This window comes from Peromyscus californicus, unplaced genomic scaffold, assembly GCF_007827085.1.
Source record: "Peromyscus californicus insignis strain IS unplaced genomic scaffold, ASM782708v3 Scaffold_2__1_contigs__length_46816999, whole genome shotgun sequence".
Taxonomy (NCBI): domain Eukaryota; kingdom Metazoa; phylum Chordata; class Mammalia; order Rodentia; family Cricetidae; genus Peromyscus; species Peromyscus californicus.
This window is the reverse complement of record NW_026294540.1, coordinates 25,662,164-25,689,798: the sequence shown is the minus strand read 5'-3', so window position 1 is coordinate 25,689,798 and position 27,635 is coordinate 25,662,164. Positions and strand designations below refer to the sequence as shown.

The 27,635-nt window shown below is 47.9% G+C and overlaps 1 protein-coding gene across 1 annotated transcript in view; it reads left to right on the top strand.

The window, feature by feature from the left end:
• The window catches only part of Fkbp6 (FKBP prolyl isomerase family member 6 (inactive)), a 41,614-nt gene extending 15,620 nt beyond the window's left edge, over nucleotides 1-25,994 (top strand). The window contains exons 11-12 of the mRNA XM_052754767.1: nucleotides 1,787-1,878; nucleotides 25,635-25,994. Of these exons, the coding sequence (XP_052610727.1) occupies nucleotides 1,787-1,877 (91 nt within the window). The 3' untranslated portion in view covers nucleotide 1,878; nucleotides 25,635-25,994. The remainder of the gene's footprint in view (nucleotides 1-1,786; nucleotides 1,879-25,634) is intronic.
• Nucleotides 25,995-27,635: the final 1,641 nt, after the last annotated feature.

The following is a 27,635-nucleotide window of genomic DNA, read 5'->3' as shown; positions in this document are numbered from 1 at the left end:
GTAGCTTTGCGCCTTTCCTGGAACTCGCTTTGGAAACCAGGCTGGCCTCGAACTCACAGAGATCCGCCTGGCTCTGCCTCCCGAGTGCTGGGATTAAAGGCGTGCGCCACCACCGCCCGGCTGTTTTTTTTTTTTTTTTAAACATGGTGCTGAGGATATAAACTTGGGTCCTCACTTTACCAACTGAGCTATTTCTGTAATCCCCCATGTAACCTTAAAAGGGTGTTAAAACTAGGTATGGTGGTCCACTCTAGTAGTCTTAGAACTTGGGATACTGAGGCAAGAAGATCACAAACGCAGACCTTCTAGAGTGTAAAATAAGACACTGTCTCAAAAGCCAGGGCTGGTGAGGGGGCTCAGCAGCTGAGAGTCTTTGGTATTCTGATCCCTAGGACCTACATAGTGGAAGGAAAGAGCTGGCCTGCAAGTTGTCCTCTGACCTCCATACATGGTATGCACGTCTACACACTAAATAAATGTACAAAAAGCCCATCTTCCACAATAAAGAAAGTCTTGAAATCGGCACTGAAGAAGCAAAGGCAGGTGAACCTCTGAGTTTAAGGTTACCCTGTCTACAGAGTGAGTTCCAGGACAGCCAGAGCTACACAGACCTTGCCTTGAAAAAGGAAAATTAATTTTTAAAAAGCTGTGCTTAGCACTCTACCTATTCTCAAAATCACCCGAGAGCCATTGTTCCTCATGGGTCTTTCTAGGGCCACAAATGAGCTGGTTCTATGTGACTTGTTCAAGTGAGAAGGACATTATTAACCTTTTAGAAATGTACATTTTGGGAGGTCAGCAAAATGGTTCAATGGGTAAATGTTCTTGCTGCTAAGCCTGATGACCCAACAGTTCCTTCTTAGGACCCATATGATGGACGGAGAAAACTGATTCCTGCAAGTTGTTCTCTGACCTCCACAAAGACACTTGAGCCCACTCCCAACACATACATGAATAAATGTGATTAGAAAAATGAAAAATGAAAGCTTTATTAAAAAAATGGGACTTTTTCTGATTAGAGAAGCTGCATTTGCTGTAGAGAATCTGAAAACCATCTTTCTATGAGTTCTAGGACAGCCAACATTTTGTTTTGTTTTGATTTTGGATTTTGGTTTTTCAAGACAGGGTTTATATGTGTAACCCTGGCTGTCCTGGAACTTGCTCTGTAGACCAGGCTGGCCTCGAAATCAGAGACCTACTTGCTTCTGCCTCCCATGTGCTGGGATTAAAGGCGTGCCCCACCATGCCTGGCAGACAGCCACCATTTTTAACATGTATTTTTTTGTTCTGCTTTGGTAAGGTTCTCTCCTTAACATTAAGCATTCAGTCACCATTGCTGAGGTCTCTAAGCAGTGTGCATCATTTCCATTTGGGTGCTCCTGGTCTTTCTGGGTTTCCTAGGAGCATCCTTTCTAGTATGGAAAAGGGTCCTCTCAGGTTAGATCCCGAATTTTGGAAACCATTTCCATTCCATAAGGAATCTGACCATTCCTTAGCAAGAAAACCTCAAAGTGAGTCAGAAGTCACTTAGTACAAGGAATCATTCGACAAGACTTGGCCTGAGCCCATGGGCAGTGGCTTCTGCCTTCCTAGCTGCTGTCTTTCCAAATGAGGCCTTGTGTCCAGGGCCGTCCTCAGTGGGCTTAGCCTTGCCTGTCCCTGCAACTCGACTCTGTTGTCTCCATTGGCTGCTGCCCAATGCTGACTTCTGTGTCTGTTACCAGAGAATTCCAGCCACCAGATGTCACCTCCTGCAAACCTACAAAGCTTGCCTTTCTCTCCACAGCCACTACAAGGACTACGTGGACAGAGAGAGAGAGATGTGTCACCGGATGTTTGCTCCCTGTGGGAGCGGCTCCTCAGTGGGAGGAAACTAAGGTACGGGGCTGCGCATGCGTGAGAGGATTCAGGGTTCTGTCCATTGGGGAAGATGTCCTCCTCAGCAAATCTTGGTGACCAGTGGCTATCTCCACTGAGGACAGCATAGGACAAAATACACTGTTGCAGACTTCCCACAGAGTGGGTCACTGAAGGAGGAGGACTTGGAGGTTACATTCATATTTGGGAGGTCCTGAGCTTTCCCTTTCGAAAGACTTTTTTCATGGTTTGTGAAATTAAACTCTCTTCAAAGTTCCTTAGAACTGAAGCAATGAATGAAGTCATTAGTGTGACAGTTTAGCTGGGCTTGAAAGAGAAGAACTGAGTTTCTCTTTTTGTTACTGTGTTTTGGAGATAATTTCATGTGGTCCAGGCTGGCCTGAATCTCACTGTGTAGCTGAGAATGACCTTGAATTTCTGATCCTCCTGCCCCTACTGAGTGCTAAAATTATAGGCTTATGCCACCACAGTCTGATTAGTGTAGTACTGGGGATGGAACCCTGGGCCTTATATGTGTTAGCACTCTACCAACCAAGCCACATTCCCAGCCTGTTATGGATGTGTTTATGTGTGTTTTAATTATATGTTTGTGCATGTGTATCTATTGGTGTATTCACATCAATGCAGATGCCTGTGAAAGCCAGAAGAAGATATCACATCCTCTAGAGTTGGATTTATAGGCAGTTGTGAGCCGTCTGGTATGGGGCAAGGAACTGAACTCTGGTCCTCTGCAAGAGCAATATATGTCTTACACACTGAGCCAACTGTCCAGCCCTTTGTTTTTCGAGATAGGGTTTCCTTGTGTAACTCAGGTTTGCCTGGAACTCACAATTATCCTGTCTCAGCCTCAAGAGTAGTAGGATTAAGCTGGGCAGTGGTCAACAAGGTGTGGCGGCATACATCTTTAGTCTCAGCACTTGGGAGGCAGAAGCAGGCTGATTTCTGTGAGTTCCAGGCCAGCCTGGTCTAGAGTGAGTTCCAGGACAGCCAGAGTCATATAGTGAAACCCTGTCTTGAAAAACAAAAGCAAAAAAACAAACCAAAGAAAAGGAGGAGGAGTATTACAGGGCTACACTATTATGCCTGGCTGCAGGCTGTGTGTGCTTGGTGCTGGGAGGGTTGAACTCATGGCCTCACATATGCTAGGCAAGTGTAGGTAGGCAAGGTGCTCTATCCTTGAAAAGCTCAGGCTTTTCTTCATCTGGATTTTCCAAGAACTTGAAAGCCTCTGACCTCAGTTTACCTCTAACACAGTACTACAAAAGACAAAAATCCCAATGTTGAGGAATCGGGCTGCGCTGTGCATTTTCAGTTCTGCTAACTACCAGAATTGAAGATGCCAAGACCTGAAAAAGCAGACCATGGCATTGCTGTCAGTCAATGGCAGCTTGTGATTGCGCAGGCTCAGGCAGAGTATCCCCACAAGTACACAAGATAGCCTTCCAGTCTGCTCTGCTGTTACTTAAGACAATTAATGGGAACAGAATTGCCTGCCTTAAACACCTGTTCAGCCAGGTCCAGATCCCACTCTCCTGAGAGAAGTTAAACAAGGAAGAAGGAGGAAGCAGCTGCTGAACGGGCTCCTGCGGGAAAGCTTGCCTTTGTTGCCCCTTCTGTCTACAAAAGCGGCTTGACAGGAGGGGCCATGAAAGGCCCATTCATCCGTGTGCTCATGCAGTCTCTAGCACTGCTGTCTGCTTGGCAGATGCCACCAGTCAGTTCCTTTGCATGCATGACTCTTTGACCCCATCCTCTAGGTCTTCGGGGGACTTCTGAACCACACTGAGACCAGGGACCTCTCCTCTTTGTCTCTCTTCTATGTCTCACATTCAGTAGAGACATAAGACATCTGTTTTCCAGACCTGTGGGTGTATGGATCTGTGTGGCTGCATGTGTCTGTACAGCTACTCGCTCTCTCCCCTCTCTCTGTCCATCTGTCTGTCTGTGTCTTTTGCATGCACATCCCCATGACAGTCAAAGGACAGCCTTAGACACCTACCATTTGAAATAATCTTTTTATTGGCCTGAAGCTTTGTCAAATAGGAGAGGCTAGCATGCCAGCAAGCTTCTAGAGGTCTGCTTGTCTCCTCCACTCACCTTGCCACCACTGGATTGTAGTATGCACACCATGCCTGGATTCTTACGTGGGTTCTGGGCATTAAACTCCGGTCTTACATGGCACTTACTTCCTGGACTGTTTCCCTGCTGCTTCCCTAGACTCTGTAGGACTTTGATCTGACATGCTCTGCAGACTGAGGAGCCAGTCCTTCCAGGGCACAGCTGGGAACCAGGTCTTGGGAATCCCAGCTAAGCCGCAGGATATCCTTCCGTTTTCTGTGGCTGCTTTGTTCCCTGCATAGCTCCAGCTCTTGGATGTTCATCCTTTAGCCATTAGTGATGGTGTTTGAGTCTCAAACAACAGTTGGTGTATTCCCATTCCTGTTAGCATTGCAGCGTACTTAGTTCTTGTCATCTTCCTCTGGTCCTGTTCTTCCATATGTGTGGCCCGGCCAGTCATTCATTTATTACTTTTCACGTGTGAGAAAGTGCAGGGTCATGTGTAGAGATCAGAGGACAACTTGTGGGGCTTGGAACTCTCCTTCCATCATGGGTTCTGGAGATTGAACTCAGGTCATCAGGCTTTCACTGAAGGGGCTTTTCAGTGAACTGTAGTGTCTGCCCACTGGCCAATAATTTTGCTTGGTTTTGTTTTAGTTTCTTTCGTATTGACAGCATGACCAAAGCAACTTACAGAAGAGTTTATCTCCAGGGCTTCTAGTTGCAGAGGGTTAGAGTTCAAAACCATCATGTTGGGGAGCCTGGCAGCAGGAAGGCAGATATGGTGCTGCAGTAACTGAGAACTCACATCTTTTCTTGTTTTTTTTCTTTTTTTGAAACAGGGTTTCTCTGTAGTCCTGGCTGTCCTAAACTCATTCTGTAGCCCAGGCTGGCCTCAGACTCACAGAGATCCTCCTGCCTCTGCCTTCTGAGTGCTGGGATTAAAGGTGTGCACTACCACCACCCAGCTTTAGAGCTCACATCTTAATCCACAAACAGGAGGCACAGAAAGACAGACAGACAGAGACAGACAGACAGAGAATGGTGAGGACCTGTTGAAACCTTAAAGCCCACCCCCAGGGAGACACTTGTTCCAACAAGGCAACATCTCCTAATCCTTCCCAAACAGTTCCACCAATTAGGGACCAAGCATTCAAATATATGAGCCTTTTGGGGGGGCCATTCTCATGCTAACCACTACACTTTTGTTTCTTGAGATAAGGCCTCCCTGGCAGACCTAGAACTCACTATGTAGACCAAGTTGGCCTCAAACTTGCAAAGATCTACCTGGCTCTGCCTCCAAAGTGCTGGTTAGGTTGTCAGCTTGATGTGCTTGTTTTGATGAGGGCTGTTCTCTCTCTTAACGGTTGATTTATTTCCTTGTGTATCCATGTGCTCTGGGTGGGAAGGGTGTGCGAGCACATTGCATAGACAAGGCCAGAAAGTAACACTGGCTGCCTGTCTAAGTTAGGGTTTCTATTGCTGTGAAGAGACACCATGACCACAGCAACTCTTATAAGGAAAACATTTCAGTGAGGTTCAGGCCATCATGATCATGAAGGGGAGCATGGCAGCGTGTGGTTAGACATGGTGCTGGAGGAGAGTGCTACATCTTGGGGGCAACAGGAAGTCGACTGACTCACCGGTCAGTATCCTGAACATAAGAAACCTCAAGGCCTGCCCCCACAGTGACACACTTCCTCTAACAAGGCCATACTCACTCCAACAAAGCCACACTTCTAATAGAGCCACTCCCTATGAGATGATGGGGGCCAAATGCATTCAAACTACCACAGTGCCCTATTACTCTCCACTTAATCCTTTGAGACAGGGCCTCTCCTTAGCCTCCCCTTGAACCTGGCACTCTTCTTTTCTTGGCTAGGTAGAAGCCAGTCAATCCCTGTGATTGTCTTGTCTCTGCCCTGCTTGGGGCTGGGTTACAGGCATGCTTGGGATACTTGGCTTCTTGTTTGAGTGCTGGAGTCCAAACTTGGGTCCTTGTGATTGTGGGACATGTGCTCTTAACTGTGGAGCCATCGCTAGCCTAGGAGCCCAAGCCTTCCACTGTAGAAGACATGATCACTTTAAGACTGGAGACCAGTCTTTTCTCATTTGTGCATTTCCTAACCCTGGTGATGATTGAAGGTACAGCATCCACCTACTTTGAAACACTATAGTTCCTGCATTAGCTGGCAGGACTCTGATTACCAGTGACACAAAGCAATGGAGGACCCAGCTGTTACAGTGATCTAGCTCCTGGGATGGGATGAACTTGACAGGAACAGACACTTTGATAGCCCTGACATATCCTCTTTTTCTGAGGACCTCCGCAGCATCTGTCAGGAACATGTCCCTCTGAACAGAACCATACTTCGGGATAATCTCAGCCTGGCTATAGCCCTACTAAGCTGAAATCAGCAACTAGTACTGCCCATGAGAGGAAACCAGCTTTAACCCTGAATACTCCCTTCTGGGTATTTACCCACATAGGTAAATATTATGTTCACACACATACTTCTCTCGTGATGTGTGTGTGATGTGGGCAGGTCATAACTCAGAATGGCAGTTCTCATCTTCATCTTGAGACAGGTTGTCTTGTATTGATTAGGTGTACACCAGGATAGTAGGCTTCCAGCTTCTTGAGATTGACCTGTCTCCTCCTTGTAGGAGCACTGAGCACTGGGACTGCAGGTGCTTATGCTGTTTGTCTGGCTTTTATGTAGACTATGGAATTGATACTCATACATGCACAGTGAGTTCTGTTTACTACTAAGCCATGTCCCTCGCCCTCTATTGCCAATTTTTAGTTTATCAGTTTGGGACTGTGGCTTTCTTGCCACATCATAAGCTTTGGTACTATGTCTTTCTCCCTTACCAACTGCATACCCTCTGTCAGACTGTCTTCTGGCATGCTGATCACCCAGAAAGACTGTGTCCTGTGCTCTGCGCTAGGTGAGACTTCTGCTAACCAAAAAAGTAAACATTTATGTTTGTATCATTTTTTTTAAAAGATTTATTTATTATGTATACAGTGTTCTGCCTGCATGTCAGAAGAGGGCACCAGATCTCATTACAGATGGTTGTGAGCCACCATGTGGTTGCTGGGAATTGAACTCAGGTCCTCTGGAGGAGCAGCCAGTGCTCTTAACTTCTGAGCCATCTCTCCAGCCCCGTTTGTATCATTTTTATAACTTTTTTCCTGCAATTTCTAAATGCCCTTTCCCCTAAATAAACTGTTTGCCTGTATCATACTGTTTCGTTTGTGTGTGAGCGTGCACTGCTCATGTGGGAGCTAAAGTCAACACCAAGTATCTTCCTCAGTTGCTCTCCACCCCTAACCCCCTTTTTTCTCTCTCTTTTTTCTTTTTTTTAGACAAGGTCTCACTATATAGAACCTGGCTGTCCCAAACCTCTCTGTGTAAACTAGACTGACCACTTGTCTCCCAGGCTCTGAGATTAAAGATGTACACTACCATGCCCAGCATTCTCTACCTTATTTTTGAGACAGGGTCTCTCGTGGAATGTGGAATGTGCTACTTCAGCTATCCTGGCTGACTAGTGAGCCCCAGTGATCCTCCTGTCTCCGATCCCAACACTTACAGACTCTCTGATCTCAGGTCCTCACTCTTGTATAGTAAACACTTCTTCAACTGAGTGATCTCTCCAGTTCCTATTCATCTGTTTTAAAGTTCTGTGGAGCTCAGCCCATAAAGGTGCTTGTGGCCAAGCCTGATGATAACTTGAGTTTTGATTCCTAGGACCCACAAGGTACAAGGACAAAGTGGATCCCTCTGACTTATACACTGTGACTATGACATACCCACACCCACTCCTACATCTCCCCCTTCCACACACACAATGTAAAATTTTGAAAAGTTCAGTGGAGTCACATCATCTATGATCTCCTTTTGTACAAGGACTTCCCTCCTAACAGTCTGTACAGTTGGTTGGTTCTGTAAGCTGAGGCCCAGCTGGCATCATGACCTCTTTTATCTGCTGGGCCAAATCCACTATTTCCTGAATCCCTTTTCTTGTTTTCTTTCTTGTCTAGTACCTTGGGCAACTTTGGACATTGAATGCATCGGATAAGGGATAAACTGTGATTGTGTGTGTGTGTGTGTGTGTGTGTGTGTGTGTGTGTAGGTGTGTGTAGGTGTAGGTGCAGGTGCCGGTGCATATACACACATAGTGTGAAGGCCACAGTTCAGCCTCAGGTGCCACCCACCATTTTATTTGAGACAAAATTTCTCAGGCCTGGAGCATCTAACTGCAGCCTTCCTTAGGATTTAATAGACTTTGGCCTGACAATACTGGGTAGAGGAAATAGTCCCAGGCCAGATTTAAGATCTGTTCCATGTGACAGTCAGGTGAAGGGGGACAACTCTTTACACAAAGCCTGATTAAACTTGACTTTCATAGGCATGTACTCATTTGTGTCTCGCTCCCCAAACCCTGGCACTGCTGTATGAATGTAAACCAGATCTCAGTTGTTTTATTCTCAGGTACTTCTCTAAGTGCATCAGAAGGATAAGGAGCAGTCTGTGTGTATTTTCTTCCCTTGCTTGGGGTACTTAGGCCTGTGTGTTTTGACTTTTCTGTGTTATGGGTGTTCCTCAAATGTCTAGTTTCTTAGATAACATTTAACAATTCAGAATGCACCAGAGGAAGCCTGTGGAGTAGCTCAGTGGCACGGTGCCTGCCTAGCAAACATGAGGCCCTGGGTTCAATCCCAAGCATCACCATAAAACAAATACAGTAAAGAGACTGGACCAGTAGAAAAGTTGACTAGCAGCTCTGTGGATGGGGCCAGGCATTTGGACTGAGTGGTCTTAAGGCTGAGCTGGTGAGAACCAGCCAGAATGCTTTGGGATCCCAAAAACCAAAAGGAAGAGGTTTGCATTGAATACCAATCCCTTAATTTTCCTCAGAAGCATTTTTTTGAAGTAGTATATACAAGTACTTTTTCACTGTTTTTCTACTTTCTGGTGAAGATGAAATCTTGTATACATTTATTGACTATCTTTGTTCTTTATGCAAATTTTCCACGGATCCTTTGTCCCTTCTTATATTGTTTATTTGTTGCTGTTTTAAAAACACCCTTTGTGGGGTCTGGAGAGGTGGCTCATTGGTTAAGAGTGCTTGCTGCTCTTTTCCAATTCTCAGCTCCCATGTTGGGTGGCTCATAACCACGTATGCCTGCAGTGTAGGGAATACAGCAACCTCTTCTGGCCTCTTTGAGTACTATACTCAGGGACACACATGCCCATACACATAATCAAAAATAAAACTAAGCCAGGTGGTGGGGACACAGCTTTAATCCCAGCACTCGGGAGGCAGAGGCAGGCAAACCTCTGTGAGTTCGAGAGCAGCCTGGTCTACAGAGCAAGTTCCAGGACAGCCTTGGCTGTTACACAGAGAAACTGTCTTGAAAAAAAAAAAATCTTGAACTCCATTGTGTGTGTATCCATGTTTATATATGTGCACATGTGTGTATGTGCATGGGAAAGTTAGAGGTCACCATCAAGTGCCAATTACTCACCCTCTTTATTCTTGAGACAGAATCTCTCAGCATGGAACTTGTGGATTCAGCTAGCCTGGCTGGACAGCAAGGCTCAGGAATCCTCCTGTCTCTGCTTCCTCGTGGCTTTGAGTGCTGGGATCAAATTCATATCCTCAAGCTTGCATGGCATGTGCTTTATTGACTGAGCCCTCTCTTGGGCCTGGACAGACATTTTATTTTTCATGTTTATTTATGTGCGCATGTGTTTGTGGATATGTGACTGTCATGGCATGTGTGTGGAGGTCAGCTCTCTTGGACCATGTGGGTCCTGGGGATAGAACTCAGGTCATAAGGCTTGGTGGAAAGTGCCTTTACCCACTAAGCCATATTGCCCTTTTTATTTTTTTCCCATTTTATGTGTATGGATGTTTTGCCTTAATGTATGTCTGTGCCACGTGCATGCAGCATCCTCAGAGGCCAGAGGAGGGGATGAGATCCTCTGGGATTGCAGTTACAGACAGTTGCTTTATGTAAATTGCCTGCCAGTGCCCTTTGCCCTCCTAGGCTTGTTTTGTTTGTTGATGCCTGAACTAGTTTCTGTGTGAAGTATTGCAACTAAATAGTAATTAGGAAAGGTCAGATCATTTCTGCTACTTGAAGTATGGTTCTAGGGACTGGGGCTGTGCTGACAGTTGGCCTATGGGAGAGAGCAGAGGTCTGTGGTTGGAGCAGGAGTAAGGATAGAGGTCTCCACCACAGCTCTCTGCATGCAGGCATCATTCCATGTCTGCAGTGCTCCATGGTGTCTGTGGACCCACGTAACTCACCCAGGATTGGTATGGGAAAGAGATGAGCAGTTCTGTCTCATAGGCTGGGGAAGGACACAGCTCCCACAACCGACCCTTTCCCTGTGCTGTGGGGTCTTGGTGTGGGTGTGTGAGCACTGTGGCTGCTTTTGTTGGGTTTAATATAAGTTGGAGTGTGGCCATGGTGTCCCCTCTTAAATGTGAAGGAATTTATTTTCTCTGTTTTTCATTCCCAAAGCCTTTGGACCATAGAATTAAGAGGATTGATCCAGGGGCTGACAAGATGGCTTAGTGGGTAAAGGCAAGTGCTGTCAAGCCTAATGACCTGAGTCATTCCCCAGGTGCCACGTGTTGGAAGGAGAGAACTGACCCCATGGGTTGTCCTCTGACATGTACAGTAACACGCAGGCCTACACACACTCAATAGATAAACAAAAACAGTTTTTGAAGGACTGAGCTATGTAACCAGCTGGCCCTGATAAAAGAGTATCTTGTGTGTAGATACACGAGATAGAGGTCAGAGGTCATTACCAAGTGTTGGTTTCTATCACGTCCCTCCTCCTTTTTGAACAAGATCTTCCTGGTCTTGGAGCTTGTTGATTCAGTTAGGCTGGCTGGTAAGCAAGCCTCAGAGATCTTTCTGGTTTCACATTCCCATCATTGGGATCATAGTACACTTTGACCTCTGTGAATGGATTTGCATTTTGCTGTTCTGTTTTGTTTTATCAAGACAGGGCCTCATTGTAGCCCTGGCTAGTCTTGAACTCACAGAGATCCTCTCGAGTACTGGGATTAAAACTATGTACCACCATACCCTGCCCTGTGCCTGCCTTTTCCACGAGGACTGAGTATTTTGCCTGAGCTATCTCTACAGCTCCAGGGAAAAGAGTGTCTTAATGGGATTTTTTTTTTTTTTTTTTTTTTTTTTTTTTTTTGGTTTGGTTTTTCAAGACAGGGTTTCTCTGTGTAGCTTTGCGCCTTTCCTAGATCTCGCTCTGTAGACCAGGCTGGCCTCAAACTCACAAAGATCCACTTGCCTCTGCCTCCCAAGTGCTGAGATTAAGGGTGTGAGCCACCACCGCCCGGCACTTAATGGGATTTTTTTATAAAAGCATGTTTCCTGGGAGGTCACAGGAGGTCCATGTGTGGAGAAGGCATTAGAAGCCAAGATCCAGGAATTTGGTCCTGGTTCAAGAGTCAGCTGAGGAAGCGCAAGAACATTGGGCCCATAGAGGCTGCCCCCCACCCCACGCCAGTCTTGGGACCACAGTGTTTCAGAACAGTCTCCCAGTGCCCAGGCTCCAGGCCTGTAACCAAGAAAGCCCTGAAGTGATGGTTATTGTTTGTTGCTTATAGTGTGTGACTGAATCTATCTGGGGAATCTATTTGATCTCTCTTTCCAGAGAGATAAAGAGGAAGCCCTCAAACACAGCATGCAGTCTGTGAAGATATTCTGTGCATCCACTTAGATAATGGCATCCCAGACAGGTAGATACCTTGTTTAAATGTGCTTTTGAAACTTAATATGTGATTCGTTCTTCTGACTTGCTCTCTCCACATTGTGTTTTCTGATGACTGTGGAGTCTCATTTTCCCCAGGGTATCAAGCCAACCTGTCCTCCTCCTGTTGCTGGATGAGGGCTGTTCGGCTTAAGCTGTTAGACACAGCTCTTGATCTTCTGGACCGCTGTGAGATGCCTTTCTGCCCGCTCAGGAGGTGCCACTGAAGTCACCCTTTGTTGTTTGACTATAAATACCTCTGCTCAGGTAGCTCCTGTTTCATGATAACCCCTTCCTGGGAAGGCATTTTCCCTGTAGGGTGTCTTTGGCCTCTCACCTCTTGCACATCCTCTCTTGGCAGTGGTCCTGGGCTCACAGCCTGCTTCCCGCTGAGATGTGCTTTAGTGGATTCTGTGCTCTTTGTGGGTGAGGGATCAATGAGGCTATTATTATCTTGGGAGCTAGTCAGACTCCCTTTCTGATCTACAGAGTGAGCAAGCGCAGAGATGCCCTCTGTTCATCCCAGGGTCAAGAGATGAAAAGCAGATTGTCAATTGTAGTGCTCTGGCTGTGAGGTTAGCCAAGTTATTTCAGCCCTTCTAGGCTTCAGTGGAATTGTCTTTTGTGTGTCATTAGGTGGTGTTTCATTGAGGCCATTGTATGTTTGCTTACCCTGCTTACCTAACTCAGGCTGGCCTCAAACTTGCTGTGTAACCAAGGATGACCTTGAACTCCTGATCCTCCTGCTTCTATCTCCCAAATTCTCAGATTACAGGCACGCCTGGTACTGAGGATGGAACCCAGGGCTTTGTGCATGCTAGGCAAGCACTTAGTCAACCGAGCCACAACTCCGGCTTACAGCTTAGCCTGTTTTTAATACCTTGGGTTTGCTAGTAATGGCATGTGCCCTGCCATTGAGCACATGTGGTCTTCAGCACCTGGTTGGATAAAAAAGGCATCTGGGAGAATGAAAGAATGGGCCCAAGCAATGAGAATCACTGTCCTTCCATCTGAGGGGATGGTGAGAAGCCCCTTCCCCTTTCCAGAGTTTGCCTCCAGCTCTGTGCCATGGACTGTGTTCACATGACTTCAGGTTACAGCTACTGTTGGTTTTACTCAAGGGTGGGGGACGTGGGTAGCTGTGAGATGGCTTAGCCAGTAAAGGCACTTGCCACCAAGCCTGATGACCTGAGTTTGATCCCTCAAACTCAGGGAGGGACCCTCCGTGGTAGAAGGAGAGAACCAGCTCTGGTACTGATCTGGTACATGTTCTGTGTCAGATGTGTACATGCACACTCATACAATAAAGAAATATGATTAAATTACTAAAAACTATTTGGCAATATGGGCTGGAGAGATGGCTCGGTGGTTAAAAACACTTGTCCTTGTAGAGGTCCTGGGTTCAATTCCCAGCACCTACACGGTATCTCACATCTCTCTGTAATGCCAATTCAAGGGGATCTAACACCCTTTTCTGGTGTCTGTCTGTACAGTGTGCAGACAAAACACTCAAAAATAAATCCTTTTTTAAAAATGGCAGTACTGGGGATAGAACTCAGGGCCTCCCACATGCTAAGCAAGTGCTTTACCACAGAGCTACGTGATATCCCCAAGTTTGACTTCTTTGTGTATGTGGGTGTTGGATTTTTTTGTTGCTGTCTTGAAAAGGGGTCTGATGTGGTCCTAGGTTGGTCTTAAACTTATTGTATAGCTGAGGATGACCTTGAGCTCCAGTGGCACAATCAGTCAAGTGTGTGGCACTTTTCATGGCCTTGAGCTTCTGATCCTCCTCCTCCCCTCCTGAGTGCTAGTATTACAGGAGTACACCACTGTACCCGGTTATGTGGGGCTGGCGTTGGAACCTGGTGCTAGACCAGTGTTCTACCTACTGAGCCACATCCCAGGCCCTGGTTTTGTTGTTGTTTGTTTGTTTATCCTTTGAGACAGGGTTCTCTGTGTAGTCCTGCCTGTCCTGGAACTAACCCTGGACCAGGCTGGTCTTGAACTCAAAGATCCTCCTGCCTCTGCCTCCTGGGTGCATCACCATGCCCAGCTCCAACCCCTGATTTTGACCTTTGTTGCTTTCCTTAACCCCAGAGCTGTCGCAGATCAGGAGGAAGCAGAGGTGAAGTGGAGTGAGCCTAAGGGTTTCAGACTGATAGGTACAGAAGTGAAGAACTAGGAGCAGAAGGGAGCTCTCTCTCCGGCAGCAAGCAGCTGTGCACGAAGAGGGGAGGGGAGGGGCCGCCCTGCTGTGGTGACAGTGCTCAGTAGTTGCCATCATCCTTGCAGCCTGAACAGAAGGTGGCCGGAAGAGGTGTTAACCTTGCTGGTGTCCTAACCTAGCGCTGCATCTCATGGGAGAAGTTCCATATCAGCTTCCAGCCACAGCCTCCACACCCCAGCAGGACTCTGCACTGGGGTCTTCCTCTAGCTTCAGACACCAACAGGCCTCGCCTCTTGACAGCTCTGTCTCAGCTGTCCGTTTCTCTGTCTCCCTCCCTCCCTTTTGACCCTCTCTGCTCCTGTCCACATGCTTTCTCTTTCTCTGACACTTCTCCCTCTGCACTATGAGGGGTTGTAGTAAAGAAACTGTAGACTTAGAGCAGTAAAGAAACTTCTCCCATTGTTAGGGGGGGTGTTTTTATTGTACATAAGAGAAAGAAAACATCCAGAGGCATCTGGAGGAATCTAGAGCAGAGAGAAAGAGAAGTAGACTGGACATGGCCAGGACTATCTGTGAGAAAAGAGGGACTATCACGGGCAGAGGGAGAAACCTTGCTGTTATAAAAAGAACAAATGGATATCTGGGGAGACTAGCTTGGACTTTGAAATGTATGACAAGTATTTGTGAGGAGTAGGGACTGGGGGAGCCTGGAGGCCAGCATGGACTTTAATTTGCAACTACACGTGTATGTCAGTAGAGCCATATGTCCCTTCCGCCAGAGGAAAGGGAAAGGACCCCTTTTGGCAGACCCAAAGGAATGCTGGCTTTCATCCAACCTCCAGAAACCCTCCTAGAGTCCATCTTGAGCTCATTTCTGGATATATGGATTACCTGAGACCTAACATTCCAACCTTTTGTTGATAAGGGGCAATATAATGTAATCTGACTGCTTCAAAGCCAGGGACGGTCATCATGGGCCTAGAAAGGCTGGAATACAAGTTAAAAGTGGGGATGGGGAGGAGTGGAAATTTTGTCAGAAGCATCTGGTTCTCCAAGGGGCCTGAAGAGACAGGAAGCAATCACATTGGACAGACTGGTTCAGCTTTCAGCAAGTTCAGGGCTGTCAAAGCACGGGCTATTTTGGAGCAGTTTACAAGGGCTGTTGTTGTTTCTTGAATGGTGTCTGTCAGCTGAGTAGAAGTCTGCTGGGGCAGATACAGACAAGGGACAAGGTGAAGTTAAGGAGCTTAGGGGAAGGCTTCATCTTAGGTGTGCACTTGGAACTTCCAGGCCTGCCTTGTGGTCCTGGGACTTGGGGAGTGGAGAGGAGTCCCAAGCCAGGAGAAGGAAGGAGCCCACCCTCAGGGATAGGCAGTAAAGGAAATTTAAGCTGTGGACGGACAGGAGTGCTTGTTTGACCCAGGTCTCACTCAACTCCCTGAGCTTACAGGAATTTAAATTTACAGAAGTGAGGAAAGTGTTAGATCTCTTAGCATGAGCACTGTCTGTGATCTGCACTGAAGCCCTCCTTGTAGGAAACGCAGTGGAGTGTCCGTAGACAGCTGGAATAGGCTCACACCTTTGAGCCTTAACAGAAATAAAGCCTAAACAGTTATCAACATGGGAGAAGCCTGAACAGTTATCTGCAGTAAGACAGCAATGTCTTGGCGGGAAAGATAACCAAGGGGAAAAGCTTGGGGACCCGTGAACACTTTCCCCTGTCCAGAGCCTGAATATGTAGAGATTGGACAGATGGTTTCAGAACAGTGAGAAGCACTGTAAGTCTTGATTTAAAACACTACCAAAGGAGAGTTAGAAATTTGAGCCTGTGACTATGGCAGTAGTAGCCAGTGCTTTACCAGGGTTAGACTAACATCTCACCAGAACTTCATGATTAATATGTTAAACTTGGAGCTTTGAAGTCTTACCATTATGTGTCATCATCAGGTCTTTTTTTTCACACCTTAAGGAAGTTCTATTAAATAGTAAAAATCAACTTTTGTTAGTAACCACAGCATGGGAGCTTGAGTTTGTCTTTGTGAGTTTATCTTTCTCAGCACGAAGTCTGTCAGCAAGGTAAGGCCACTGCCAGTTTGCCTTTCTCAGCAGGAGACCTAGTAGCCTGAAGAAAAGCTAGGCGAGCTTTCTACATATGAAATGGGCTGACCCGGCAGCTGGACCTCCCTCGGGGAGGAGCTGCCTAAGGTCAGCTTTGTTGGTGCTTCGCTGTCTGATAAAGCCAAGCAGCGCCATCTCAGATCTGAGAAGGATACATTTGAGTAGGCTCTGTATCAATTACAATGATACTTACCCAATACCTGGACAGCCATCTTAGGCGACCCCCCCCCCGGGGGAGGGGGAGACAGAGGTCCTTAGTCTTCCTCTGTCACACCGGGCAGCTTCAGCCTTCGGCTGTCAGACCCCTAAGATCTGAGAAGTTTTTCTGTGGAGGAGGAACTTTGGGGAACTGACCTACCTTTCAGAGGCAGAGTGGGGCAGTCAACCTAACAATGTCCACAGTTTGGGCAGGACCCTGCTGAGGGTGAAGCATGGGGCAGTTGTTTGCCCAGGGTCAGCATTGTTGCTCATCTCCTTCAGAAAGACGCAGCTGCTTCTACCAGAAGCTGGTATTTCTTTCTGTCCATTGGGAAGGCTCTTTCATTGAGCATTTTGGGGTTTGTTGTTGTTTTTGGCTTTGTTTTGGTTTTGGTTTGTTTTTTGTTTTGGTGTTTGGTTTTTGGTTTGCTTTGTAGACCAGGCTGGCCTGGAACTCAGAGATCCACCTGCCTCTGCCTCCTGAGTGCTGGGATTAAAGCCATGCCATTGCACCTGGCTTGTTACAAGTTTTAAGCTAACTTTTTGTAGCAGAGCTAAGCCACGAGTTAGCCATGGAGGCCAGGCAATGGTGACACACACCTTTAATCCCAGAACTCAGGAGGCAGAGGCAGATGGATCTCTGTTGAGTTCAAGGCCAGCCTGGGCTACACAGAATTGATCCAATCTAAAAGAGAAACAGAGGCCAGGCAGTGGTGGCACACACCTTTAATCCCAGCACTTGGGAGGAAGAAACAGGAGGTGATATGGCTGGACTGGATGGAGAGAGGAAGTGATAAGGCAGAGTGGAGACAGGAGCTTGGCCCTTTCAGGCTGAGGATTCAGTAGAGGTAAGAAATTTCTCTAGGCTGTGCGGTGGTGGCACATGTCTTTAATCCCAGCACTCGGGAGGCAGAGCCAGGCGGATCTCTGTGAGTTCGAGGCCAGCTTGGTCTACAGAGCGAGATCCAGGACAGGCTCCAAAACTACACAGAGAAACTCTGTCTCGAAAAACCAAAAAGAAAAAGTCTCTCTAGTGGCTGGCTCCTTTACTGATCTTCCAGCATTTACCCCAATATCTGGTTCCAGCTTTTTATTATTAAGACCAATTAGGATTCATGCTACAGGTAAGTGCCTTAGCAGAGAGGTGCCCTGAGTCACAGTAGAGATGCGTACAGCAGACTCAGAGCCTTTCCACGGGATGGGCACCCAGGAGGGTATGGCAGGCTCCAGGAGCCAGAGAATTGGAGAGGACACTTAGGAGTGGGTGAGGAGAGATGAGTGGTTAGAGCAGGTGGAGAAAGTGCTTGAAGAGGCGGACTCTAGAATTGGAAGTCAAATATGGTAGGTGGCAGAAGCCAGCAGAAACAAATGATCCGTATTTTAGAGTTGCATCAGCAACTTGATTCAGTAAGGAAAGACCGGGCCCTTTAGAAAGCTCCACTGTGCTCTTCCCATGTTTCAGCACCAGACATATGTGGGGGCACCATAAAGAAACTGTTGACATGGCTGCTCCATTGTTAGGGGGGAAGTTTTTCTTGTGGGTAAGAGAGAGAGAGAATACCCAAAGGTGTCTGGAGGACTGTTTTACATGTCATCGTCTACTGGGAACTCGCAGCCCAATATAGTAGTAGCTCAGAACCAGGCACCTGGCACCTTAAGCTTCATCCTGGCTCTCCTGCATGAGAACATAGCACTCTTCTCTAGAATATTCTCTTCTAATGTATCATGACCCTTCCTGGTGACTGAAAGGAGGGATGGGGAAGAGACAGGCTGGGACCAGGAATCTGCATTCACATACAAGGAAAGGAGGGTCAGCACAGAAAATGTGTAGAGAGGAGGGATGGATAGCCAGACACAGAATCTCACAGTTGGTGTTGGGGTGGGACCAGTTGAGGGATGTAATAGAGGAGGATCCCAGATCCCCAGCTTTGGTAGCTGGTCTCTCACAGCTCAGGACAGCCATGTTTAGTTTGTAGCCTTGGAATTTGAGATCCTGCAGGACATGAAGGTAGAGGTGACCGGCAGAGAATTGGAGGGGAGTCAGAGAAGAAGCCTGATAGAGAGAGAATGGGGGCCAGAGTGCATACAGGTGCAGGACTGGGGAGAGACGGGGAGACGCTGTCTCCCAAACCAGGAAACTCGGGCCCCATAACCTGAGGCCAATCACCAGAACACACATAGTAGAAACAGAGAGCTAACTCCTCAAAGTTGTCCTCTGACCTCCAGCTGTGCACTGGGACACGCGCACCCACATAATACACATAGTATACACTTACACAAAATAAGTCAATGGAGAAGTGAGAGTTTTAAAAGAAAACCCGGAAAACAGTCTGGGCTTGCATGAATTCTTGCAGGGTGGGCCCCAGAACACCCGAAGGCTTCAGAAACAAGTGTAGATGCACTCTCACTTCCAGAGTGGGCATCAGCCTCCAGTGAGCTCTCCCTACAAACAGTGAAGAGTGTCTGCAGACCTGCTACATCATAATCCAGCATTGCCAGCAGAGTTCAGAATAACTGAATCATTACAAAAACATTTTTTTTTTCCAGAGCTGAGGACCGAACCCAGGGCCTTGCGCTTGCTAGGCAAGCGCTCTACCACTGAGCTAAATCCCCAACCCCTACAGAAAAATTTTTAAAGTTCAGTGTTATAAGTAACTTTACAGGCCACATGCATAGCTATCCTCAATTAACTGCTGCACCCCCAGGTTGGACTCCCTTGAGGGAGGATTGAATTCAAATTTGCTATAAAGGGCCAAGGTGATAATGCAGCCTGAAGGGAACAAAGGCCAGACTGCCTGGTGTGGAAAGAGAATGCAGGATACTTGAGCTGGCACTGCTGGGACCTTACCCTGGTGACAAAGCACAGTCCAATGCATAACTTTGGGCCCCTCCCAAAGATGTCAACCCATAAGTCAGAAGACCTTGGGATTGTTGTTTCTGACCCCAGGGTAGGTCACCATGTGGCTGCAGCTGTCCGGGTCCCCAGCATTGGGGATCTTTCTCAAGATAAAACCAAGAGAACATCAAGATGGTAGCTAGCAACACAAGTAGATGACGTGACCCTTGTTTTGAAATGTGTGGCAGTTGGGTCTTAAGCTCCAGCTGTTGGAGGAGGTGTGGTGGGACAATGCTATGAGAGGGACTAGGGAGTTCCTGTTTGTGCAGGTGGACCATGGTGAGAAGGGCTTCCACCATCCCCCACATTGATGCCCAACCAAGGGAGGAAGCTGAGGAAGGCTGACCCAGAGGATCAGCAAGGAGGTTTCAGGGACTTAGACAGCAAGTGAGCTGCAGAAGCGACACCAGAGAACCCCAAACCATGCTGGAGAGGCAAGTAGAGGAGACCTGGCAAGGTGGGAGAGTCAGCTTCAGGACCATCTGGCCAGGGACACAGCTGCCCAGAATAGCCAGAGCACAGTATCAGTGATGGGCTCCATCCCCTTCAATGAGGTGAGGAGGGATGCCTAAGGTGTTAGTTTGCTCAGGTGGAAGGCCTTCTAGGAAAGAGCTGGTTAAGCAGCTTGGAAGGTCTGAATCTCCACCATGCATGTATGTATGCACCAAAGATTGATGTCCAGTATTTTTCTCAGTGACTCTCACCTTTTTGTTTGTTTGGTTTTTGAGACATTGTTTCTCTGTGTAGCCTTGGATGTCCTGGAACTCTCAGAGATCTGCCTGCCTCTGCCTCCCAAGTGCTGGGACTAAAGGCGTGCGCCACCACTGCCCGGCCTGCCTTGTTTTTTGAGACAATGTTTCTCACTGAAGCTAGAGCTCACTGCCTGCCTAAACTGGCTGACTTGAAACCCCAGGGATCTGCCTATCTCTTGACTCCAGCACTGAGGTTACGGATGTCTGTGACCATGCCCAAGTGTTGTGTGAGTGCCTGGGAATCAGACTAAGATGGCAAAAGCTTCACGGCAGCTGCTTTCCCACCTCGCCACCCCCATGCCTGTATCTCCACTAGGGCTTTGGAGCAGGAGCCATAGCTTTCATCTGTGGAGGTTAGTTTTTTGAGACAGTGTCTTGCCATATAGTTCAGGTTGGCCATAAACCTGAGATCTCCTGCCTTAGCATCACACATGTTGAGATTACAGCATACACTGACATCCAGCGTCATTCACGTTTTCAAAAGACTGTGACCCTTAACGGTTCCAGAGACCTCTCACTAATGAAGTTCACATCTGTCTGGCTGAGGACTGAGTGGCTGCCACAGAACCACAGGGAAGTGCTGGAGGCTCAGCCACCGTGGGAAATGAACACCACCTCCCAGCCCTGATCCCCAGCTCTTTGTCCTCAGATTCTGTGTGCTGTAAACATCCTGGGTCTGCAACCTGCAGCTGGAGGTGACAGGATTACATGGCTTCTCCATCCTGTCTCCGTTACATGTTCACACTCTTCTTTGATTACTGCTCATTGTGTTGGGTGACAACTGTGGACACTGATGCTATCACCCCTGAGTTTGTATTTCATGCTGGCCTGTGTGCCTTTTCCTGAGGCCGTGGGAAACAGCCTGTTCGTATTCATAGGTTCAGCTGGAGTCTGCCCTTGGACCAGGCTGTGTCGCTCCCATTGTCTTGGTGGGTCCCTGGCGTCACTGTCCCTGGATTTTTCTCTTACACTCACCTCTGTGCTGTGCACACTGAGTTTTCACAGTGAAACAGGAGCAGTTCTCTTCTGACTCCTTCTCTGTAAATGTAACTCACTGAGCTACTCAAAAGCCTGGTGTCCACAGGGGCCTTGCCACCTCTGTGCCAAGAGCACACTGAATCTAAGGCATCTGACACGGAGCGGTCTCCCTGCTCTCTGAGGGATCACTCGACCTCTCTGCGTGCTTTCTCCCGCCAGCACGGCTGCCCAGGGCACTCGTCGGCTGCCTGACGGCTAGCTGCCGCCTGTGGCTTTCGCTTTCTGGGTTTCTGGAAAAAATAGTCCATGCTTAATATTTTAAACCAACGTTCTAAAAAGGGACAGTAAGTCTCCCCAGGTCCTAAGACTGCCCTGCAGAGACAGCCAGCACTGATATTCCCTGTGTCTTTTGTTAAAACTCTTTAAATGCTATGTATTTACTTGTAGGTGGACTTTTCTTTCTCACCTGCCCACCAGTTCCCAGATAACCAACACGGAAACTTAATATAACCCATTTCTTTTTTTCTTTCTTTTTCTTTTAAGATTTATTATGTATACAGGGTTCTGCCTGCATGTATGCTTGCATGCCAGAAGAGGGCACCAGATCTCATTTTTGATGGTTGTGAGCCACCATGTGGTTGCTGGGAATTTAACTCACGACTTCTGGAAGAGCAGCCAGTGCTCTTAACCTCTGAGCCATCTCTCCAGTCCCAAATTAACCCATTTCTATTCATCTATGTATTGCCACATGGCTCATGGCTCTATCTGTCCTCCAGCATGTCTTGTTCCCTCTGTGTCTCCTGGTGACTTCTGACTCTGCTCTTCTTCCCACTGTCCTTAGTTTGGTTTTCCCATCTAACCTTACCCTGTCTAGCTATTGGCCAGTTAGCTTCTTTATTACCCAATCACAGTGACATGTATTCACACAGTATAAAGGAATATTCCATATTTATTTTTTCCACAAATAGAATTATACATCACATACTAGAATATTTATAAAATACATTTTGGGTATTTCTAAGTCAACACATGAAGAACCATCTTACTCTCATGCTATAAGTACTATAATATTCTTTTGTGGGGTTTTAAAGCTGTAATTATTGTAGAAAAAAGAAAACAAAAAAGATGTAATTATTTATATATGTGTATGTTTCTCTGTGGATGTGTGCACATGAGTAAGCAGGAGGTGGGGGGCCTGGGGCAGCCTCCATTTTTCTCTGTCCATTGAACCCATGGTCCTCCCTGAACCCAGGGCTCTCGTTTTGTCAGTCTCCTGTCTCCACCCCTCAGAGCTGGGGTCCTAGGTATGCACAGGTCACCCAGCTTGTTACATGGGTACTGTGTAGGGGTGAGTTGTTTGTTTTCCAGACTCGGTGTTCCCAAGGGTGTGTTGAGCTGCACTGGTTGGGGGGGGGGGTGCCTCCGCAGGCTGGATGGTGGTTGGAGGGTGAAGGTGGTGGCAGTGGTTGTTGTCTCTGCAGCAGCTCATCCAGGTGCTGGTGGTAATAGATGGGCTGAAGGAGGACGCCTTGTCGTCTTCTGGCTTTACCAGTCGTGCTGGGATCAAGAGAGGGCCTGTAGGAGAAAGCACAGATAGATGCAGGGCCTCAGCTCTAATTAATAAGTGGAACAGGGCCCAGCCATTGGTTGGGCTCTTGAGGGAGTTTACATAAAATCATTGGTTTGGATTAAGCTTCTTGTGAATTATGTTTTTCTGCAGGTGTTAGGGAAATTGGAAGGAACAATTTATAAAAATTTAAAGTTGATTTTGCAAGTTACTCCTGAGCAGTCAATTCCATATTTTTCCTTTTTTTGTTGATATATTTGATTTTTGAGTAATAAGTGAGGACATTAATTATGGCTTATCCTGAGGGTTATAGTACTGCCATGAGAGACATGAATTCTCCAAAGTTGTCAAAAGCAGATAGAACTTTAGATACGTAAGCAGGACCACTGTCGATTTCCATCTGTTTTGGAACTCCCCGTTGTAGAGAAAGCAGTGTCTGCAAACAGCTCAAGCAGACTCGTGTGTCTGAGCCATAGAAAAGATAGTTGGAAGAGCTTTCAGTGCAGACGTGAACAACTGGAAAACCACCAGAGGAATGTGAGTGGGTTAGACCTTCAGGATGGAGATCACAGGGGTTGACTCCTGGGGTGGTGGGTCTAGCAGCTGTCAGTCAGGGATGGACAGTGGGTAAGCTTATGTCTGTGCTAATTGGAATTGTTGCATAGAGCTTTGGCTTCTTGATAAAAGAAAGAGTGAGGACGGGCAGTGGTGGCGAATGCCTTTAATCCCAACACTCAAGAGGCAGAGGCAGATGGATCTCTGTGAGTTTGAGGCCAGCCTGGTCTACAGAGCTAGTTCCAGGACAGCTAGGGCTGTTACACAGAGAAACCCTGTCTCGAAAAACAAAAAAGAAAGGAGAAGCATCAGCTACTGAAAAGGAGACATGACTCCCACCATATCTGATGTATTTGCTCCATGTGAAAAAACGGTTAGTGCATTTAGATATAAAATGTGTACTGTGGAGAAAAGGCCTGTATGGGAAGTAATGGAATTCCACATAGAGCCTTTACAGGAAGGAGAGGAAAGATTTGTCTTTAAAAAAGTATAAATTATGTGGTTTTTGATTGTTGGGGTTTTTTGTTTGGATGTTTGGTTGGTTTTTAGATTTGTACTGGAGCCCATACTGTGGTCATCATGATTGCACAGCACGTGTCCTGACCCCTGAGCCGTCTCTCCTGCTGTCCCACTGACCATCCGTCCCTTCGTACACTAGCTGTCTTCTGCAGTGTTCACTCTGCAACTTCGGCCGCTGCCTGTTGTCTTGGTCAGTTTGGACTCTGTTGCTGTGGTCAAAACCATGACCAAGGCAACTTACAGAGGGAAGGGTTTATTTGGGCTTACGGTCCTGAGGGATAAGTCCGTCACCATCACAGCGAGCATGGTGACAGGAACAGCTGAGAGCTCACCTCTGGAACTGCAAGCAAGAAGCAGAGAGAACGAACTGGGAATGGCACGCGGCTTTGAAAGCTCAAAGCTCACCCGCAGTAACATACTTTCTCCAGCAACGCCACACCTCCTAGACCTCCAAATAGTGACACCAACTAGGGATCAGATATTCCAATCTCTAAGTCTAGTGGGGACATTCTCATTCAAACCATCACAGTTTTGTTTTGTTTTTGAAATAGGGTCTGATTATTTAGCCTGGACAGCCTAGAACTCAGAGATCCACCCATCTCTGTCTCCCAAGTACTAGATTTAACCGCGTGTGCCGCCATATCCCACCCACATCTGCCTTATTTTTTTGAGACAAGGTGTGTCACAGAACCTGGAGTTGCCAGTTTAGCTAGGCTGGCTGACCAGGGAGCCCAGGGACCTACCCATCTCCACCTCCCCAGCTCGGGGTACAGATGTCTGTGTACCACGGCACTGCCGTAGTTGGTTGGTTGGTTTGTTTTGTTTTTTTGGGGGGTTGTGTTTTGGTCTAAGGATCACACACAGGTCCTTACGTTTCTGGGGCAAGCACTGTCCACTGATGGATCTCTCTGCTTTAGCTGCCTCAGCATGTCAGTCAGCTGTGTTAGGCCAGCAGCTTTGCAGGACACAATGGGCATCTGCACGCTGCTCTGAGGTGGCTTCCACCGTTGGCCATGGTGCTGGCTTTGAGGTTTAGACATTCTTTCTCAACAGCAACTTAAATACATGATTTTACCAGGGGCTTTTATCAAGGATTACCAAGGGCCTCTAGCACAAAGACCCGTTTCTCCCCTCCTCCTCCCCACTTGACTCGTTATGGTTTATGGAGTTGACCCTGGTGTGGAATAAATACGTGGTCCCTCTGAAACTGGCAGCAGCCTTTCTGAGCGCAGAGCTCCCTAAGCAACTGCTTGATGGGACACTTGCTAAAGAAAGGCGTTCAGACTCAACTGAGGCCAGCAGTGTGCGGCAGCTCTCATGTGCACTTCTTCAGACAAGCGTGTCTGTCCACCAGCTCAGCTCTCCACACTGGAGAGGAAGGAAGGGAGGGAGCCCAGGTCCCTGTACAGACGAGCCTCTGCCCCCGCCATCGTGCACTGGAATATTAGTGATCACAGGAAGGTTATCCTGTCCCTCTAGTGTGGGTGTTGACATCGTGAGGGGCCCACACCATGCCAGGGAGTTGCAGTATCCACTGAAAAACAGCTCCCATGGGTGGCTTAAGGGGCGTTATACCATCTTAAGGTGGTTTAAAGACTTAAGTGCTCCTTCAAAAATAGTTGGGGGCTGGAGAGATGGCCCAGCTGTTAAGAGCACTGGATGCTGTTGCAAAGGACCCGGGTTCAATTCCCAGCACCCACATGGCAGCTCACAATTGCCTGTAACTCCAGTTCCAGGGGATCTGAACTCTGCAGGCACTGTGTGCATGCAAAACACCTGTATGCATAAAATAAAAATACTTTAAAAAAGAGAAACCGAACCTCTGGGAGCCTCATCTGGAAAATGAAGTTGGGTCCTTTTTTGACCTGACATTCTGAGGTTGGGGCCTATATATCTGTTTTCTTGAGCAGCCGTGTTCATTGATTCTAGTTTCCTGAAGCCATCAAGGAAGCCATTCTTATTGGCTTCCTGTGTCCCCCACCAGGGAACTAGGCCTGTTCCTTGGACCACAGACTCACCTGGGGCCTGGCTTCCTCTGTACTTGTGTGTGACACCAGAACAGACAAGTCTGGCCTCCCATGGTAGCTGCTTTCTACGGGACTAGAGGCCCTGGCACGGGCCTCATACTCTGTTCCATTGCTAGGTTTGTCGGCTCTGCAAGCAAGAAAAGGGCCAGTGGACTCCTCCATCTCGGCTGGGGATGGACGGAGCCCTAGTTCAGACTGCTCCAGCCACCCCTGGAAGACAGTAGCACCCCTGTCAGCCTTGTCAGACTTTCTCCAAGTCCATGACGGCAGAACACTGCTCTGGAAAGTAGGTTCTGAGTGAGTGTGTGTGTGCGCGCGTGCGCTCGGCTTACCTCCCAGCCCTAACCCCTTTCCAACTGCTGATGTCAGTGGGTCAGTACAGATAGAACTGACTCTGTGTATTCTGTTGGGTTATTTTGAAGAGAATTATGTTACAATTGTTTTTTGTTGTAAATAAAACACATCTTGTCCTAGCAGTATGTAGCACAGATGCATTGTGTGAATTGGACTCGTCTCCTGAAGGCCGTGATCAGGCAGAGGGACGCCGTCTGCAGGGAGCAGCAGGGGTAGGAACTGGGTCTGTTTACTAGAGCCGCAGATCTCCATGACCTGGACAAGGAGCACGGGACACCTCCCTGTGGGGAGCTGTGGCCAGACCAGTTAAATGGAAACTGGAAGCCAGTTGTCTTCCCGCTGGACCTCTGGAGTCTTCCCCCAGTGTCCTGTGCTTCCTCCTTCCTCTCAGATGCCTCCAGCCGTTCCCTTCCCATCTGCATGTGGATGGCAGTCTTTCCAGGACACCCACTCTTAAGCTCGGCCTCCGCTTTGCAGCTTGGAAACGAACTTCCATGCCTCTGCTCAGCCAGGTTTCTGTGACCTGCCACCTAGCTGGGTTTCCCTGGACTCTCAGGAAGAGCCTCCCTTTAGCCCTCTCCTAAGCGCCTACCATTGAAAAACCACTCAAGGGCATCCATGTCCTGAAGACACTCCCAAGGTGAGGACCCATGGAGGCCACATACCTGCTGGAGAGCTAGTGTGCCCCCTGTTGCGAACAAAGGCCCTGGCTGTGCCCATCTGCCTGCAGCTCACTCCTCTGGTGAGAAGATGGTACATGCTGAGGAGAGCTGGGCAGGAGAACTTCCCAGCAGTTCATTCCTGGATATTCCTGGTGCTGCCAGAGGCCTTGAGAACCTGGCTGACACTCCCAAACCTGTATCTTCAGATCTGGACCATGTCCTGGCTTCCTCTGGCAGCAGATGTCCCTCAGTCCCTCCAGAGTTGGGAGCCCAAACCCAACCCTCACATCCTTGCTGAATCCTATGGTAATGACCAATGATCCTCTATCTGGTTGTCTTTCTCAGAAGGGGTGGGAGGCTGAGACAGGCTCACTTTATAGCTCAGGCTGGCTCCTAGAACTCACTATGTAGCCCAGGTTGTCCTTGAGCCTATGATCCTTCTCCCTCAACTACTGAGGTCCTGGGATTCCAGGCGGCACCACCATGTATGGCTCTCTATTTGGATGTGATTATTGGTCTTTGATAGGTCTCTGGCTGTCCAAATATCCAGAAATGAGCTGGGTGGTGGTGCATGCCTTAATCCCAGCACTCAGGAGGCAGAGGCAGGTGGATCTCTGAGTTCAAGGCCAGCCTGGTCTACAGAGTGAGTTCCAGGGCAGCCAGGGCTACACAGAAACCCTGTCTCAAAAACAAAAAAAGCAAAAAATATTGAGAAATGAGTTCAAGCTCTGAATTGTAAGATTTCTGGCAAAGCATTCCTCAGGAGCTTGTGAAACCAGTTCCCATCTGCCAACCTGGAGTCATTTCCCTTACCCCTGGCAGAAGGGACAAATGGCTGCCTGTGGTTGCATATCAAAGCCCACCCAAACTCCAGGTGCCCTCAGTATCACACAAACCTGTTAGACATTTCAAAGTCTACACCAGCATCCTAGTCCTTCTCCCTACCCTAGACTCGAGCTCCGCTTCCCTCCCAGCTGCTCACCCTTCTTATAATCTGGCCGTTTCTCACTGCACACACAGTCTCTGTCTGTCTCTCCCTCCCTCCCTCCCTCCCTCCCTCCCTCCCTCCCTCCCTCCCTGTCTCTCTCTCTCTCCCTACTC